Below are 16,358 nucleotides of genomic sequence, written 5' to 3' on the forward strand. Positions count from 1 at the left end.
CTATGGAAGCTTACCAGTAACTCTACAAAGTACTTCATGCACAAGACTGAAGGATAATCAAGATTGTGAGAGGCTTCTTAAAATTAGAATAAACTGATACCTTTGGTGTCAGATTCAGGAAGGCAAAATAACAGTGACAACACTACCTGAACCTTCGTTGTGTCCGGGACAACTTAATAAAGCACGGAACCTGTGGGCACAGAAAGAGAGAGCCATTGGCCCTGTACCTGGTGCTGGCGATGCTTGGTGATTCTGCTCCAAGCCTACATCTTTCTAGCTGACTGGCAACAATCTGCCTTTCCACTTCCAGTTCTCGGGTGAGTCGTTGAAACTGAAGCTCCTGTGAGTCAAGGAAATAAAAGGCATATAAGGCGCCAAGGTTTGCTGCTCAAGCAGATACACACATTAGTCTATGTCACAGGAAACAGAAGAACATACCCATAACAGAAAGCTCCAGGGTGGCTTTGTGAAATGCAACTTTGGGATAGAATAAATCACCTATGGTTTGTTGCTTCTTTCAAATTTAAAGGTCCTAGAATTGTAGGCTTTGTTTAGAATTGAAAGCATGCAGATCTTTATTTTCCTTTTTTATTTTTGATTCTAATTGAGGCCTTTTAAACAGTGTTTCTGTTGCAGTGTCACATTAAATTTGAGGTTTAGAGACCCTGATGTGAGCACATCACAGGCACCGTGGCCAAAATAAGAACTTTATCTTCAGCAGCAGTTTTTATATCTGTCACGCTGAATATCGGCATACTACTAAAAAGAAAAAACAGTCAATCCCCATGATGAGAAATGCTTTACCAAGTTTGCTACAAAGTCATTTAATTAAGGGGAAAAAACTTTCCCACACTCACAGAAAAAGTCCTACTACATTTATCTGTAACATATCCAACAAAACTTTGCTATTGTCACAAATGCATTTATGTGCTGCTGTGTGACAGGAGATAGGGATTAAGAGAAATTAAGAGAGCTAGAACGTGACATTTAAAATTGTATTTTAAAGCTGGAAAGATTGTCTCAAGAAATTATATTTGTCAATCTATGTGACATCATGAAGGCAAACAAGTTACTAGAGATGTGTTAACTTTATTTGTACTTCTCTCATTGATAGCTTGATGGGAACTTAATAAACCAAGTATATCATGTTTTAAAACATCTAAAAATAAAATCAAATATATTTCTCAGGCTTTGAGGCACAAATAACATCTCCAAGAACACCTGAAGCTCCCGTGTGCTGAATTATCTTCAAGACTACACAAAGAAAATGCTGAAGTAAAAGTAGTTCAATTTGACAATGGCTGCTAATTAAAAACACCAAAAATATGAACAGTAAGCCTAGAAACTAAGCAGAAATAAGTGTATTATTTATGAATACAGGTAAATATCTGTTTGTGCACCAACATTTTAATTTGAAAGTGTATCTACTTCCTGTGGAAACAAATAGTCTATGACTTGGCAATATTGGTTCTGCAACACCCACATGCTATTCTTAGAATAATGTTTATGAAACAGTCCCTGGACTCCTTACCACATTATGATACTGACAATTCTTTCTAATGAACCCAGTTGGTGTGGGTATACTGTACAGGGTCTAGATGAATAAGAGTTGGCTCAATGATGCTGTATCGTGTGATTGTAATAGCTAAGTGGGACAATGCATGCCTCTTCCTACCAATCCCTAGACCACTGGGTCTCAGTAAATGTTTGGCAACAAAGGACCACATAGACAGAAATTGCACACCATTCAGTACTGGGCTAAGACAGACTCTTTTAAACCAGGATTATCCTTATACACACTTCATCCGTCTTTGCTCTAGTTTTTGTGATAGACTTCCATTCTTTTTATTTATTATAAGCATCTTTTCCCACAAGACCGGTTGCTTATATCAAGCTGAGTTGGGCAAAGACCATCTATGAATCCCAAATAGTCACTGAGCCATCACATTAGCTTTATTTTCTGAGTTCAGTGGCTACAGGTGTTTGGGAGCTGCAGTGTTTCCCTCATTTTGTGATGGAAAAGTTACCTTACTAAAGCACAACTGATATATGTTTCAAATCATAACATAGGAAAAAAACTCCAACCACAGAAAAAAATCCCACTGCAGTGAATTTTTATCATATACGTGGCTGCCTAAATGACCTTTAAAGAAACCTTTCAAGGAAATGGTTGGGAAAACTTTTGCTAGAAGGTAGAAACAGGAACTAAATTTCCCATAAATTCCTTCTCTTTGTGCTGTTAAGAATAGGTTCTCATGTCAAATTGACTCAGGTGTGAAAACAGACTGACTCCAGAAAACAGGAAATTTGTGCACTCTTTGTGTGGGTCTCAGGGTCAAGTTCCTGAGAATGATCACACAACTATGTGTCTACGCATGGTGGCAGTATCAGTGGTTCCTTTATGTGACAATTTGGTGGCATAGATTTGGCCACTATTATTGGAAGTTTAGTTTCAAGCCTTGTTCTCCAGGCCTCATACCAAATGTGAGAATTCACTCCTAACCTTTACTCCATACTCCTTTCCTGCTTTAATTAGCCATGTCATCCTCTGTTTCTTCCAACAAACTACCTCAATTGATACAACAAAATCCATTCACACCTGGTGAGTTCCTAGGAAAGCCTAAGTACACATGATGTAGCCACCTTTTCTATAAGCTGGGCAATTCCTTTAGCACTCTTTGTGTAAGGCTACATTCGTAAGTAAAGTCCACATTGCATCCCTCCGGGCCGAGGAGCCGACAATGTGGAACAACATGGACTGTTTCTATGAAAAGCAGCCCAACCTGAATGTGTCTATAATTCTTGCAAGCAGACCATCAGGAAGCTATGAAGCATGGAATATGTAAATGTCACTGAACCACTGTGAATATTTACAAGGAAGATCTATGTATGACTTGTTGTAAAATTACTATTACCCTTACAGAATATGAGTTGTGTGAGTTGAACAATTCACATGTGACTGGCACCAAGATGGATGACTAGGATATAAATGTTTGACAATTCTGTCTCTATTGGCACTTAGGCTGACTGATGAGGAAACAGTATTACAGAGTCATATAAAAACACATCTAATGATTTCCAAAATAACACTCATTAAGGTGATTATGCAAATATACCTATACATTTTTATATTTTATCCTCTAAACATAGATTATGAAGGCTGATCTTTAAATCAGCATCCAAAACTGGGCATTTAAATTAAGGACGATTTTATATTTGTTCTCTTTTGAGAAGAGTAAGGAAATTAACATTAAAAGCACTTGCCAACCTGTCTGCCAGAGCATGACAAACAAAACTGTAAATTTACAAAGAAAGTCAAGGCTATGAATATACTATAAAAATAGAAACTGTTCTTGCCTGTACAAAGCTTTTCTTTAAATTTGCCTCAGTTTCTCAGGTAAATACATTGAGAAATATTCTTTGAGAGTCAAGAGAATAGAAGAAAAGAAAACCTCACTTGCATGGCAGCTCATATACGGTGACAGAGCGGTACCCAGGGAAGCCCAAGTAAGTATTCACTGGCCTGGCTCCCCTCAAGTGACCTGTGGCTGTCAGCTCCTTGAGAGGTGCCTCAGGGCCCTTGCTCAAGGCCATAACCTAACTGGGCATCTGCTGATTAAGGTTGAATATAAACACAGGGCTCAGATTGGCTCCACAGCCCCCTTCAGGCTTGGTCAAGGCTTTGCAGGACTGCCTTCTTTAGAATTCTTCCCTATCAAAGCGTTATGTTCCTTCCCCCCCCCCCCCCCTCCACTGGTGCTGATGCTGATAAATGTTCTCCACATAAAATGGTATCTCTATTGGAACTCAACCCCAGACAGTCTTGTTTCTTGGCTTCCTTATACAGAACAGAATTTTTCTCTCATTCCCAATTTAAAATAGTGATATTTCAAATGTACAGAAAAAGTATCAACAGTAACACAATGAACTTCAGTGAACCTGATGCAAGTACAGTGAATCTTAATATTTTTGCCATGTTTGATTCTGATTTTTTGAGAAATATTACAATTGCATTTTAAAATAACAGTGACATCTCCTGGATCTGATTCCTTTATCTCCAGAAACATCTCCCTGATATTAGTGTTTCTTACTCACATGAATATTTTATATTATTACTACTGCATATTTACAGGTCTGTAATTGATACACAGTTTACGTAAATGGCATGCATATTGTGCATTTTTTGTAGACAGCTTTTAGTGCAAAAAACTTTTAAGATTTAAAATATCAATACACTTACACTAGTTCATTTGTGTTCACATCTCAGTAGTATTTCACTGTATGACTATAGCATATTGTATTTATAAATTCTCATTACATCAAACACTAGGGTTGCTTTTTAATTTTATGCAATTATAAGCATTCTATAAAATAAGCATTTGCCTAAAAACCATCTTGTACATATTAGCCAAACTACTCCAGAATAGAGACTTAGAAGTAGAATTGCTGGGTTGAAAGGTATACATATTTCAATTTTGTGTGATAATGACTATCAGACTACTTGCCAACATATGGTCTGCACCACATACACCGAGAATAGGTTCTGAGAAATCCATTCACTAGGTGACTTCACCATTGTGCCGACATCACAGAATGTACTTACATAAACTAACATGTTGCTAGCTCATGTATAATTTCATGGGACCATGTCCATACACACACTCTATCCTTGACCAAAATGTCACTATAGAGTGCATGGCTATAGTTTTACAGTATTTTAGCCAACAGTGTTTAAGATTTCAGTGTCTTCTCCATATTACTCCTGATAACAGTTCACATCTGGGGCTTAAATTCCTTTATTTTTGAAGTCATGTTCTATTTTGTATTTCTCTGATAACCAGTATCTTTTCCTATGCTTATGGGTCACTTAGAGTATTTAATCTTCTGGGTCTCAGGCACCCTCAGTGGGGAAACTTTTACTACTACCTGTACCCTGATTTATCCTATTCCATAGGACATACGTCTCATCACCCTTACATTGATATTGTAGCTTTGTAAAGTTTTAGCTTTGGGTAAGGGATCTCATTAGACTCTCCACTTTGGGCAGTGTCCTCAAATGCATGAAGCCCATAGCTGAGATCACGTGGTTTGTCCGATCCTGCAGGGTGAAAGCCAGGTAAACGTTGCTTACTTAGTTTACCATTCTCATCACTTCAGTTTTGGTTTCTATGATTCTTTCTTTCTTAGTCTTGCTTTTAAGAAAGGATTTGGATTCAGTATTTTTCATTTCATTTATTCACTATCTCTACTAATTGACAAAAAGTTTGCTTAAAATGGTTGGTAAAAACACTAAACCTACAGTATACGTTTTCATATTTTCAACCCAATTTCTTTGGGCTGTATTCAGAGGGAATTGCTCAGTATCACCTTCAAGTCATTATTTCTCCTTGCGTCTGTGTAGGGTTTATCTAACCTGCTGTACTTATTTTTCAAAGACAGTATCTGCCATCTCTGAGGTTTCTAGTTGGTTCTTTTTCATATCCACCTGCTTTGCCTATTTGAAGTGACAGCCCTGTCTCCCCCACTTTGTTTTGCCTTTCTGTTGAGGTTTACCTTTACCTACACTCCTACATTCCTCAGTCATAAGGAAGCCCTTAAATTGGGGAATTCAGTGTTTCTTCAAGTAGAAATGCTCCTTTAGTCACATGGCTATTCTCGTCTTCCTTCCTTATAGAGCTGCAGGTAATGTGTAGTATCAGGGCCTCTACTCGTTAGTCCTCTGAGAAGCAGGAAGAGCCCCACTCCTGCTCTCCACCTCATAGACTGGTGCTGGCACTGTAAACAGGGCAGACATCACCCTCTTGCCTCTCCTGTACACATTACATCCTCACTGATGGCCACAGCGACAGACCTCCTGCTCCTTTCCAATTGTGTCCTATGGAAGACACATTCCAGTTTACAAGCTCTCTAGAAGAAACTCTAACTCAGAATACCCTCCACCTCTGGGTTACTAAGAATACTCGCCACCTCTGGGATCTAACTGAAGTGTAGTTTTTGAAAATCCTGCTTTGTCCTACACTCCTCTCTGGCGCACACTTCTCATTCTTCCACACCTCTGTGAGGTGCCGTGGTGTTCTCCTGGCTCCTCCAGACCTCTACTTATCAGAATAGAGCTGCTTCTAATATTCTCCATGGTCAGTGCATGCTTTAGAACTGCCTCATTGTCAGTAGGGTCTGTAATCCTATACGATGTTGCATTCCTGATATTAGGAAGTCACGCTCTTGTATTTTCCTGATCAGTGAAGACACGAGCAAATCATTGCATTGTAAGGCTCCAGCCATCTATTTGTATCACCACCGTGTATTTACTCCAGGTTAGTCTGATTCATTCATTCAGGAGTCACTGTAATATTTCCTTCATCTGCGAGGATGAAAATCACGAAGTAGGCCATCAGCAATGACACCTTCAGCTTTGTTACCATTCACACTAATCCTCAGTTTTTCTTCCAGGGCCAGTGCAGGCAGCATCCCCTTCTTGTCCAAGTCTAGGCTCTCCATGTTCAACTGCTTCCTTCAGGATCGGTGTGTGTGTTTCTCTCTCTCTGGTTTCTTCTTAGTTCAATACAAAAACTTTCTCATTTGCAAACATATCTTTTTGATCTCAGTACTATTCAATCTCTATACTCTACCCATATTTCATGTCTATGTATATTTTCCTTTAAACTGATTCCTTTATAGAGTATCATTCTATGACTTAATTCACTGAAAGCCTGACTTCCATTGCTTTTATGCTTTTTCCTAATATGAATTAAAATTATTTTAGTGGCATAATTTTTAAAATATTCATCTGTGTATCAAACATCATTTTAAATTATTTTAAATTAGCAGGACATGTCCAACACATCGAGTGTCAATATACAGCTTTTCCAGCCTATAAATCTCAGTGTAAAATAGAGTACTGTTATGTGAAAAGAAGAAAGCCAGTATGGTCCTTCCAGTAAAGTAACAAAGCATTTTATTTAATGCTTGTTGATGAAAACTTTTCCCAAAATAATTACTTTTCTTAGAATACTCAGAGATTTTGTTTTTATCACTAAAAGATTATTACTAAACAATTCATTAGATTTTTAAGGTGCAGAGGACTAGACAGGATATGTCCTGTTCCTATGACATCCAAAGGCATTTCTTACCATCATTTTCACATTCAAAAGAAGAGTAAATTATGGTCTAGGTAATATCTTTAGGGTCTTGAGGAATTATTTTTTAAAAATATTTATTTATTTATTTGAAAGAGTTACAGAGAAAGAAGGAAAGAACGAGAGGAGAAAGAAAGAGAAAGAGGGAGGAGAGAGGGAGAGGGAGGGGGGAGGGAGGGAGAGATAGAGGGAGAGGGAGAGGGAGAGGGAAGGGGGAGGGAGGGAGGGACACACACACACACACACACACAGAGAGAGAGAGAGAGAGAGAGAGAGAGAGAGAGATCTTCTATCTGCTGGTTTACTTCCCAGATGGCTGCAACGGCCAGCACTGGGCCAGGCCAAAGTCAGGATCCAGGAGCTTCCTCCAGGTCTTCTGCTACTTTCCCAGGCCATTAGCAGGGAGCTGGATTGGAAGTGGAACACCTGGGACTGGAACCAGCACCCATATGCGATGCTGGTGTTGCAGGCGGCAGCTTTACCCGTTGTGCCATAATGTGGGCCTCTAAGAGGCTATTTAAAAAATGAGTATTTCAGAGCTGCTAAGAATCCTCAAAAACATCTTAAATATCATTTTCTAGTCTAAGCTGTAGCTAAAACCAACGAAGCCATATTCACAAAGTCCTTGAACTTCTCAGCTTCAAGATTACCACCTGAGGATGTGGCTGGAGCTTGAGGCGCGCAGGGCCGGAGACGCTGCAGCCCCGCGACCCGGAGCAGCTCGGAGCGGTGAATAATAGCTCTTCAAGTCTGCAATAAAAAATGGCCTCCAATAAAACTACATTGCAAAAAATGGGAAAGAAACAGAATGGAAAGAGTAAAAAGGTCGAAGAGGCAGAGCCTGAAGAATTTGTGGTGGAGAAAGTATTGGACCGACGTGTAGTGAATGGGAAGGTGGAGTATTTCCTGAAGTGGAAGGGATTTACAGATGCTGACAATACTTGGGAACCTGAAGAAAATTTAGATTGTCCAGAGTTAATTGAAGCATTTCTTAATTCTCAAAAAGCTGGTAAAGAAAAAGATGGTACAAAAAGAAAATCTTTATCTGACAGTGAATCTGATGATAGCAAATCAAAGAAGAAGAGAGATGCTGCTGACAAACCAAGAGGCTTTGCCAGAGGTCTTGATCCTGAACGAATAATTGGTGCCACAGACAGCAGTGGAGAATTGATGTTTCTCATGAAATGGAAAGATTCAGATGAGGCTGACTTGGTGCTGGCAAAAGAGGCAAATATGAAATGTCCTCAGATTGTGATTGCTTTTTATGAAGAGAGATTAACTTGGCATTCTTGTCCAGAAGATGAAGCTCAGTAATTGTTTGCATTGTTTTTTTATATATATTTATATATATATATAAAATCTGGGTCTTGGTTTTCGATTTACTAGTGTGAAGAAATAACTACATTCTAATGAAAATCAAGTTTGATACATTGGTTTTGAAAGTAGTATTGGGGGAGTTGTTGTGAATTTTTTTATTTTTATTTTTTGCATCGATAGCACTGGTTACTTCTAACAGATAAAAGCTTTCTGTAGTTGCTTCCTTTATCAGAAAAGAACGTTTGCTTTTCTGAATATTGGGGAAAGTTGTCATAGTCAGTTCTTCAATCAGAACTTGATTTTAACTGATACTAAAGGACCATTCTGGGTTGTTGTATGTGTATACTTTTATAAATGGTTTTCTTTTTTTGTTTTTGTTTTTAAATTTTACCAAAAGAAAAACCATGGGAAGACCCATGTTTCTGAGGTTCCATCATTCTGAGCAACCTAAGAAATAAGTCCCTTCAAGTTAAACTGAAGATTTTCATGAAGCCATAACCTTTTAAATTAAATAGTTTGTAAGTCATTTGGACAAGTTAAATTAGATAATTTAAAAGAAGCCATATCAGAACCTGTATCTAAATCTATAGTCATAAATGCAATGGCTTATAAAAACTTTATTGGTACTAGTAGTCATCCCTCCCGAGATCAGAAAATAGACATCCTGGTGTGCTGTAATAAACTAAATAAGCAAGGTAAATGGACATTTGAATATTTGTTCTAGCGAGCCATTACTTTACAAACGCCAAAATCCCTATGCTGTATCTACTAAAAGGCCATGATTCATGGAATGACTAAGACTTAGCTCCTGAAAACCTGATCAGATTGTTAGACATTGGCATTTTAGGACCTGCTGGCATAAGTGGGTAAACAAGTGGTTGTAATCTAAATTATTGACCTGCATGTTTTGTCTTTGTCCCGTCTCATTCCTTACATGTAGGCTCAATCTTCGCGGTGTTTGGGTTACTGGTTCAGCAGATGCCAGGAAAAATAACTTTGTAGTAATCAGAATGTTATCCAACTGTATATTGTTTACTTTATTGTAAATACTGGTGAACAGTGGTCAATAAATAGTTTTATATTCCTTTAAAAAAAAAAAAAAAAAGATTACCACCTGATACTACACAGATAATCACATGTCCTAACCATCTATCACAGTTTACTTGATAATGACAAACCACTATGTCTCTTTGAACCCTAAATCAAATAATTAATTATGGAAATGCTAGGCATTTGATGTCTACTCCCTTTTACTGGCTAGCCATTTTGTTAAATGAAATTAACAATCAAAAAAATTTGAGTAACTAACATTGCCTTTTTCAAACTGAGGTCATCAGCAGTCCACAGGATACTAATACATAGTGCCTTAAAGGAAGAATATCCAGATCAAATAGGTTTGGGAAATGCTAGGCAGAAGATTCCAAATCCTGGAGCGTCACAGTGCCCCTAACATATCAGCACTAATAATTCTGAGAAGTCTAGCAGTAGGAAACCAATTAACTTTTGTTTGACTCAGCACTTTGAATTTTTTTAATAAGCACCTTTTTTAAAGCAACAACTGTTACCACCTCAAGAAACAATATTATTTTAAACCATAACTTAGATAATACTGAAAAATAAATCTCATTTATCATATTTAGGGATGGCTCAACTAAAGAGAACTATATTGTATTCTACCTTGAACATATTTCTTTATAAGCTAGAAAGTGAAATTTTAATTATTTTTGACCAGATAAAAATATTTTCAAAGTGCAGGAGACTAAAACCACTTCTTTTCAAATGAACACTACTGATACTGCTCCATCCTGAAGACATGGGAGATGCACATTAATATGGCATCCCTGTTTGTTTAGTTGCTCTAGGCCATGCCCATGACTTCTTACATTTAGCTCTTCAGATAAAAGAAAACCACAACTACCAATCTAATACCTTATTACACTAGCTAATATTCTCATAGAAGATAAACAATATTAAAATCTTCACTGTTTATCCTACTACCAAGCCACATAGCAATATACCAAGTTCTAGCTGATATCTTTCCTTCAAGGTTAATGAAGCAGATACGAGACAGCAATGTTTTCAGGTATTTTAAATTTATATTCTAAAGCTTGGGCTCTTTTCTGCAACTTTATTACCAAATTTCTTATGAGGGGAAATCAAAATGCAGGAGGAGAAACTTTAGTTTACATTAACATCCACAAGGGAGGCTTTTTGCCTACAGCCTTCATGAGATGAGAACTTCAAGGTAAACAGGCAAAGTTTGCACCAACAATGGCTACTTAAAGGACTGTCTATTCAACAGTAATTCAACAGGACTTGGCCATTGGCATTTCAGTTTTTTACTTGGTTATCTCTGATCACCACAGGGGTCCATGTACACTGGTGATGGCCAAATTCATGGTCTCTTAAGTTTTCAATGGTGTGCTAAGTATTCCTACCTGAACCATGGATGAGTCCCAGCCTCCATCTTGGCACACCCTCCACCTCCTGTGTTTTCCATTTCTGCACTGTGTAGTTCTGACAGCAGTCCCTGAACCAGCAGTGTTAGCACCAGATGGACATTCTCAGCATCAGAAGGAGAGAAGTCTAGCTACCTGTGTTTAAACAAATCTTCCAGGAGATTCTCACACACATGTGAGTCTGAGAACCATTTTCTATGGAACTATCAGTCTTCTTTCATTCAGGAACAAACTGCAAGTGTTTGATTCAGTGTAAGGAGCAGAGAATTAAACAACTTCACCATAACAGTAACAAAAATAAGCAAGAGCCAAGCTGACTGCAGGAGATCTGCATGGGCTTGATAAGAACCATCCACGGCCTGAGCACACGCTCCTTGGATCCTTATCAACCCTACACTGATGGTCCAAAAATATATAAAACCACAGACTGAGGCCAGTGGGGACTCTGGACAGATTATTGAGTGCGGTTGGGCGGAAGTTACTGGTTGACCCACCGCTTTCAGATCTTCCTGTGAGAGTTCTCCCAGCCTGCCCCGCGCTCCCCGGGCGTGGAGGCTCTGCTGGCCCAGAGCTGAGATTCCTCCTGCTCGAAGCCCAACAACCAGCCAGAGGCTGAGACTGGATCGCCCCTGAAGACCTGTGCTTTCTGGCTCAGAGGCACCACCCCTGCGGACGCCCTATAACTCCGCCCTCTGTGGCTGAGCGGAGCATCGGAGGTACCTTGGGCGGTTGGTTTATCCACTGTATTGTATTATACAAATTAAAACCTGCGACTTTCCTACTGCATAATAAAAATGCCTTATTGAGATCAACACGGCCTCCATGCCATTACTACGTTCGTTAACAGTTGGCGTAGTCGGCAAGGTATTAGTATCAATGCACAAAATCTCTTCCGGGCGATTTTAGGCTCGGCGTGAGCATCTGGCAAGAGTCACCTCCAAGAGAAAACCGCGGCTAAAGCTAAGTGGCTGAGGCTGTGCTACGTCCGGCTCTGGTAGGGGCTCACCAATACCCACCTAAACTGGGGCCTTGATGAAGGAAACCCACATTAGCAACCTCCAAAAGGCACCTGCGGCTAAGGCTAGGTGGCCAAGGCTGTGGTAAGAACGGATCTGGTAGGAGCAAAATGGGCCTTTGATGCTGAGATCTCGTGAGAACTAAGTTTTAAATGCGCGACTGGCTGTCCAAACGGTTATATAACTATGCAGAACGGGAATTCCACCACCTAATAAACATTAAAGATAAGTGTGGGAAGGTTACATGGTATTTGGGTAAAAAGTGGGTTAAGGTGTTAATCGATATAGCCACTTGTATAGCATAATTAACCTTGGTTAAAAGCCTCAATTAGCATAAACATATAAATATATATTTATTTATGTTGGTATAATCAAGTGATATGGGTATTTTGTACTTTGAGTATAGGTATTTACAAGTACAAATTACCATATTATTCATAAATATAAGACAAAATTTGTAAGATCTGGGAGAAAATAAAAAATTGGAAGAAAAAAGAAAAATGAATTAACAGTTAATAATCCTTGGTGCAAGGTAGAATTAGTTACTCAAGAAAAATTTCCTAAGAGTAAAAAGGGAACTGATGTTACAATTAATTTACCCTCCCTGGAAGTAGTGGAACCAATCCTGACAAGGGCCCCGCCTTGTAAAGTCCCTGGATATTATAAAAATCCATTACAAATATTGACTGACATCGATCTAAGGGAAAGGAATTAGCCAGACAGGTATTAGAAAAGACCCGAATGAATCCATTCTTAAATAATAACCTATTCTTAAAAAATAAAGAACTGAAGTCCAGTTTACCAATAACTACTAAGAAATTAGGACTCAAAGAACAAGGGATCCCAAAGTCAGTACAGAAACCAGAGAGTTTACACGAGCTGAACTTCAAGAATATAGGCAAGACTTTGCCCAAAAAGAGACTCGAGATGTCAAGTTCTTATACAGTCTCTGAACTGAAGGAATAAATGGCATTATAGTAAATGGACAAGAAATGAATATTCTAGCCAGAACAGTAGAAAATCCGGTAGTACACAACAAACTTTGTCAAATAATGGACAATTATATGATGAACAGTCAATTTTTGACTGGATATCAGAAGCTTGACAGCAAACTTTCCCAATGTTAGATTTAGCATCTTTCAATGCCCAGATTAAATGAAATAACATCGACCAGCCCATAAGGCTACTATGTAGAAATACTGGGGTGTTAATGATATATTCTCAAGAAGCAATCACTCCAGTGATGGTGCCTGTAGGTCAAGGGATTAAAAACCTAATAATTAAGGGTGGACCACAACACTTGCATCTTGGCATGACCTCCGCCCTGACGAGGGCCAGAATAATGCAAGAAATTGTTCATCGCTTCCACCAGACTAGAGAGATTAAAATTCATCGTTTATTATGACCTAAACTCAGACATCTGCTTCTTTCTTCACAAAACCTAATAGGGAGAGGTTTAAAAACATCTCCTAGAAACCCAAATGTAAAATACAAAATAATTACCAAAGGGGAACTATATCAAAAAACTCCAACAGGGGTCCCCCGAAATTACCTACATAACAAAAAGTTACTATGCTTGCGACATTCAGGATCAAACTACAAGTGTTTTTGTCTTTTCATTATTTTCTCTTTTTCCTCGTCCCTCACATATTAAATGGTTTCCCAAATCCTGCCACTCCACTTCTTTAATTCTGGTTTAATTCATTCCATTCCTTGCAGTTTCTACCACCACTAGCCTAATTTAAAGAGTTGACTTTTATTTATTCTTTATTAGAAGGATGCACGTGGTGTGGGGAGCGGAGGGTAGAGAGAGAGCTCTCTTCTGCTGATTCATTCTCCAAATGCCCAGAACAGTTGCGGCTGGGCCAGGGCAAAATCAGAAGCCTGGAATTCAATCCAAGTCTCCCACATGGGTAGCAGGGACCCAAGTACTTGAATCATCACCTACTGTCTGTCTCCTAGTCTGCTCATTATCAAGACACTGGAACTGGAGCATATCTGGGCCTGAAACCGAGACACTCAGATATTCATTGGAAGTACCTTAGCCACTATGCCAAACATCTGCTCACATTAACTTTAGACTATTATTATAACCCCTCACTAAGTCTTCTTCCCTTCATGGTAGTGAGGGACCTAGTATTCAAATCAACATTATGGAAAAGAGATACAACAAGGAAAATAAATACTGGAGTCAGTGTCAGCTCTAGCTGTCAATAACTGTTGCTATCATTTTCCAAAAAGCAGTTAGAATCAATGTCAAAAATGTGAGACTTCTTTAAAATGTAATGTCTTGAATATTTGATTAGTTATTACTTTAAATCTCATTAAGAAATTGTGAAAAATAATGACGTTAATAATTTATCTAGGTTTTTAATACATACATATTTTAAGATTATTAAGATGCATGATGCATATCATCTAATATTAGAGCTTATTTGGGGGTTAATTGACTGCACAGTATATGATAATAATGCACATAAATCAGTTTGTTGAAATAGAAAATGAAGAATAAATGATCAATTTCCCACTTCTTGAATGCAGATTAGTTACTGCAAACACAGCAAAAAATATAAAAATGATCAAAGAAACAAGACTAAATTTAATCTTTCTTCAGTAAATCTAATAAATAGCAGTAGGGAATAGGAGGCTAATCTTAAAAAATGATTAATTTAAGGTTTGGTTAGTAACTTAATGAAATGTAATGGGAAAGAAAACAAATACCATCTAGTGTAGGTAGGTTTTTTTCCTTGGGATTATAATAAGTTTACTTTTATAACTGTTCTTTCTGCTTTGAAGATATTTCAAGGCTAAATGAGGGGAGGAGAACAGGGTGAGGTTATCGAAATTAGAATGTACATTTAGTTATGTCCAAGCTAAGTAAACCATTCCTTGTGACTAAGGCTTGTTACCTGGCTCAAGGGGGGTAGAAGTGTCAATTTTTTGTCTTCTTCATTTTTAATTCTTTTTCATTTTATATAGATGGTTTCACTGACATCATTGTTGCTTACTAAACTTCCAGAAATTACTTTTGGCTTCTTAGAATTTAATCTAAGTTTACTGTGTGATTGACAGCCAGCCATAAGCTGCATCTAACACAGGAGGACCATTAAAGCCCTAGCGGAAAGCTGGGCCATTGTAACTAACGGTTGAGTCCAACCTCAAGGCACCCGCATTTGGAATAATGCCTAATCTAGTGCTCAGTCCCACAAACATTCTAGCCTTGATATTTCCAAATTCAGCGCCCCTCTGTATTTCTCTGATTCTCCCAATTGCTTCTCTTACAGACAGCCTCCATCAACTGGTCAGCCCATATAGAAAAACTATCTTAATTTAACCTTTATTATCTTTATTGCATAGCTGAACAGTCCCTTTTTACCTAAAAAAAGTTGACAAGTGTAGTAATGCTGTTTTTTACTTTTGTTAGGTCTATATGGCTTTCAATTGAAAAGAAAAAATTGAAATGTTAAAGTTCATGGGAAAAGAAGTGTTAGATTTGACTATATGTATTTTTATTTTTATACCAATGTGCTTATTTCAAGGAATCTTTAAATTGTGATTTTCTTCTCTTGCACACAATACATACTCACTTATTAAGACATCTATTCTCTTAGAACCTTATGATTTAACATCAGTGTCTTACTCTTGTTTACTAAAAACACCAAATGAACATCAATTGTGCTTCAGGAAGTCTACATCTATTTTTTCCAATCCTTAAAAACAACACAGGCCAATTTTGAGTTAACAATCTTAAGGTGTTAGGGGCAAATTAATAACATGCACCAAGTCACACAATTAGCTAGTGAGACCGGAATTCTCAACTCTTGCTCTTTCCACTGTATGAGACTGAAAAAGAAAGGGGCTCTCATATTCTGTTCCTGAAGGTTATATTTAGAACTGCTCTTGACTTTATTACTTCAATACTTTCTTCCTAAATCAAATAAAGTCCTGCAATTTAATAAGGACTAAAGACCCAGATGCAAGTATACATGGGAACTTACTAATAACAAAGGTGGAATTTTATTCAATGGAGAAGAACTGTCGGTATAATTAGAACAAAACGAAATTACTACCTCAAACCACAGACACACATATAAGTTCAATAATAGATGAAGAAAACCAAACACAATTCTATAAAATATGATCTAAGAGAATATTTTTATAACCTTAAGATTGCAGAGACTTTCTTAATTATAAGGGAAAAGATAAGTATATAGGGTTTATTTGAGCATGGGGACAACTGCCACAGGAGACACTGCCGATCAACAAGCGTGACTGCCTCAGGAGGGCAGTACTGAGAAAGAGAGGGGTAGATGATTTCCATTTTTTATAGTACCATTTTAATCATTGCACTTGTTACAACTATTACGTGATTTCTTTAACCAACATCTAATTCAGAAAATTAGTAACGAAGAAAAGAATGAAAGGGCCAA

The 16,358-nt window shown here is 37.9% G+C and overlaps 2 protein-coding genes and 1 long non-coding RNA gene across 34 annotated transcripts in view; 1 reads left to right on the forward strand and 2 right to left on the reverse strand.

Moving 5' to 3' along the window:
* Positions 1-16,358, reverse strand: part of PKP4 (plakophilin 4) — a 255,756-nt gene that overhangs the window by 119,569 nt on the left and 119,829 nt on the right. For 29 of the 32 annotated variants that reach the window (XM_070070834.1, XM_017342867.3, XM_051849505.2 and 26 more), the window contains one exon: positions 228-340. The exons of 1 other annotated variant lie outside the window; for it this stretch is intronic. In XM_070070834.1, coding sequence (XP_069926935.1) covers positions 228-340 — 113 coding nt within the window. Of the gene's footprint in view, positions 1-227; positions 341-10,891; positions 11,181-16,358 lie in introns of those variants that run through there. 2 more of the 32 variants (XM_051849502.2, XM_051849501.2) reach the window with 1 other exon arrangement.
* Positions 5,537-10,885, reverse strand: LOC138848994 (uncharacterized). The gene is made up of 2 exons (XR_011387289.1): positions 9,568-10,885; positions 5,537-7,789 (listed from the first exon to the last, which is right to left on the reverse strand). It is a non-coding gene; the product is annotated as an uncharacterized lncRNA (long non-coding RNA).
* Positions 7,099-9,524, forward strand: LOC108176623 (chromobox protein homolog 3). The gene has a single exon (XM_051845304.2). It carries the CDS (start codon positions 7,899-7,901, stop codon positions 8,448-8,450), a length of 552 nt encoding a protein of 183 aa, XP_051701264.2. The 5' UTR covers positions 7,099-7,898; the 3' UTR covers positions 8,451-9,524.

The sequence above is a fragment of the Oryctolagus cuniculus genome, chromosome 3, assembly GCF_964237555.1.
Source record: "Oryctolagus cuniculus chromosome 3, mOryCun1.1, whole genome shotgun sequence".
Taxonomy (NCBI): domain Eukaryota; kingdom Metazoa; phylum Chordata; class Mammalia; order Lagomorpha; family Leporidae; genus Oryctolagus; species Oryctolagus cuniculus.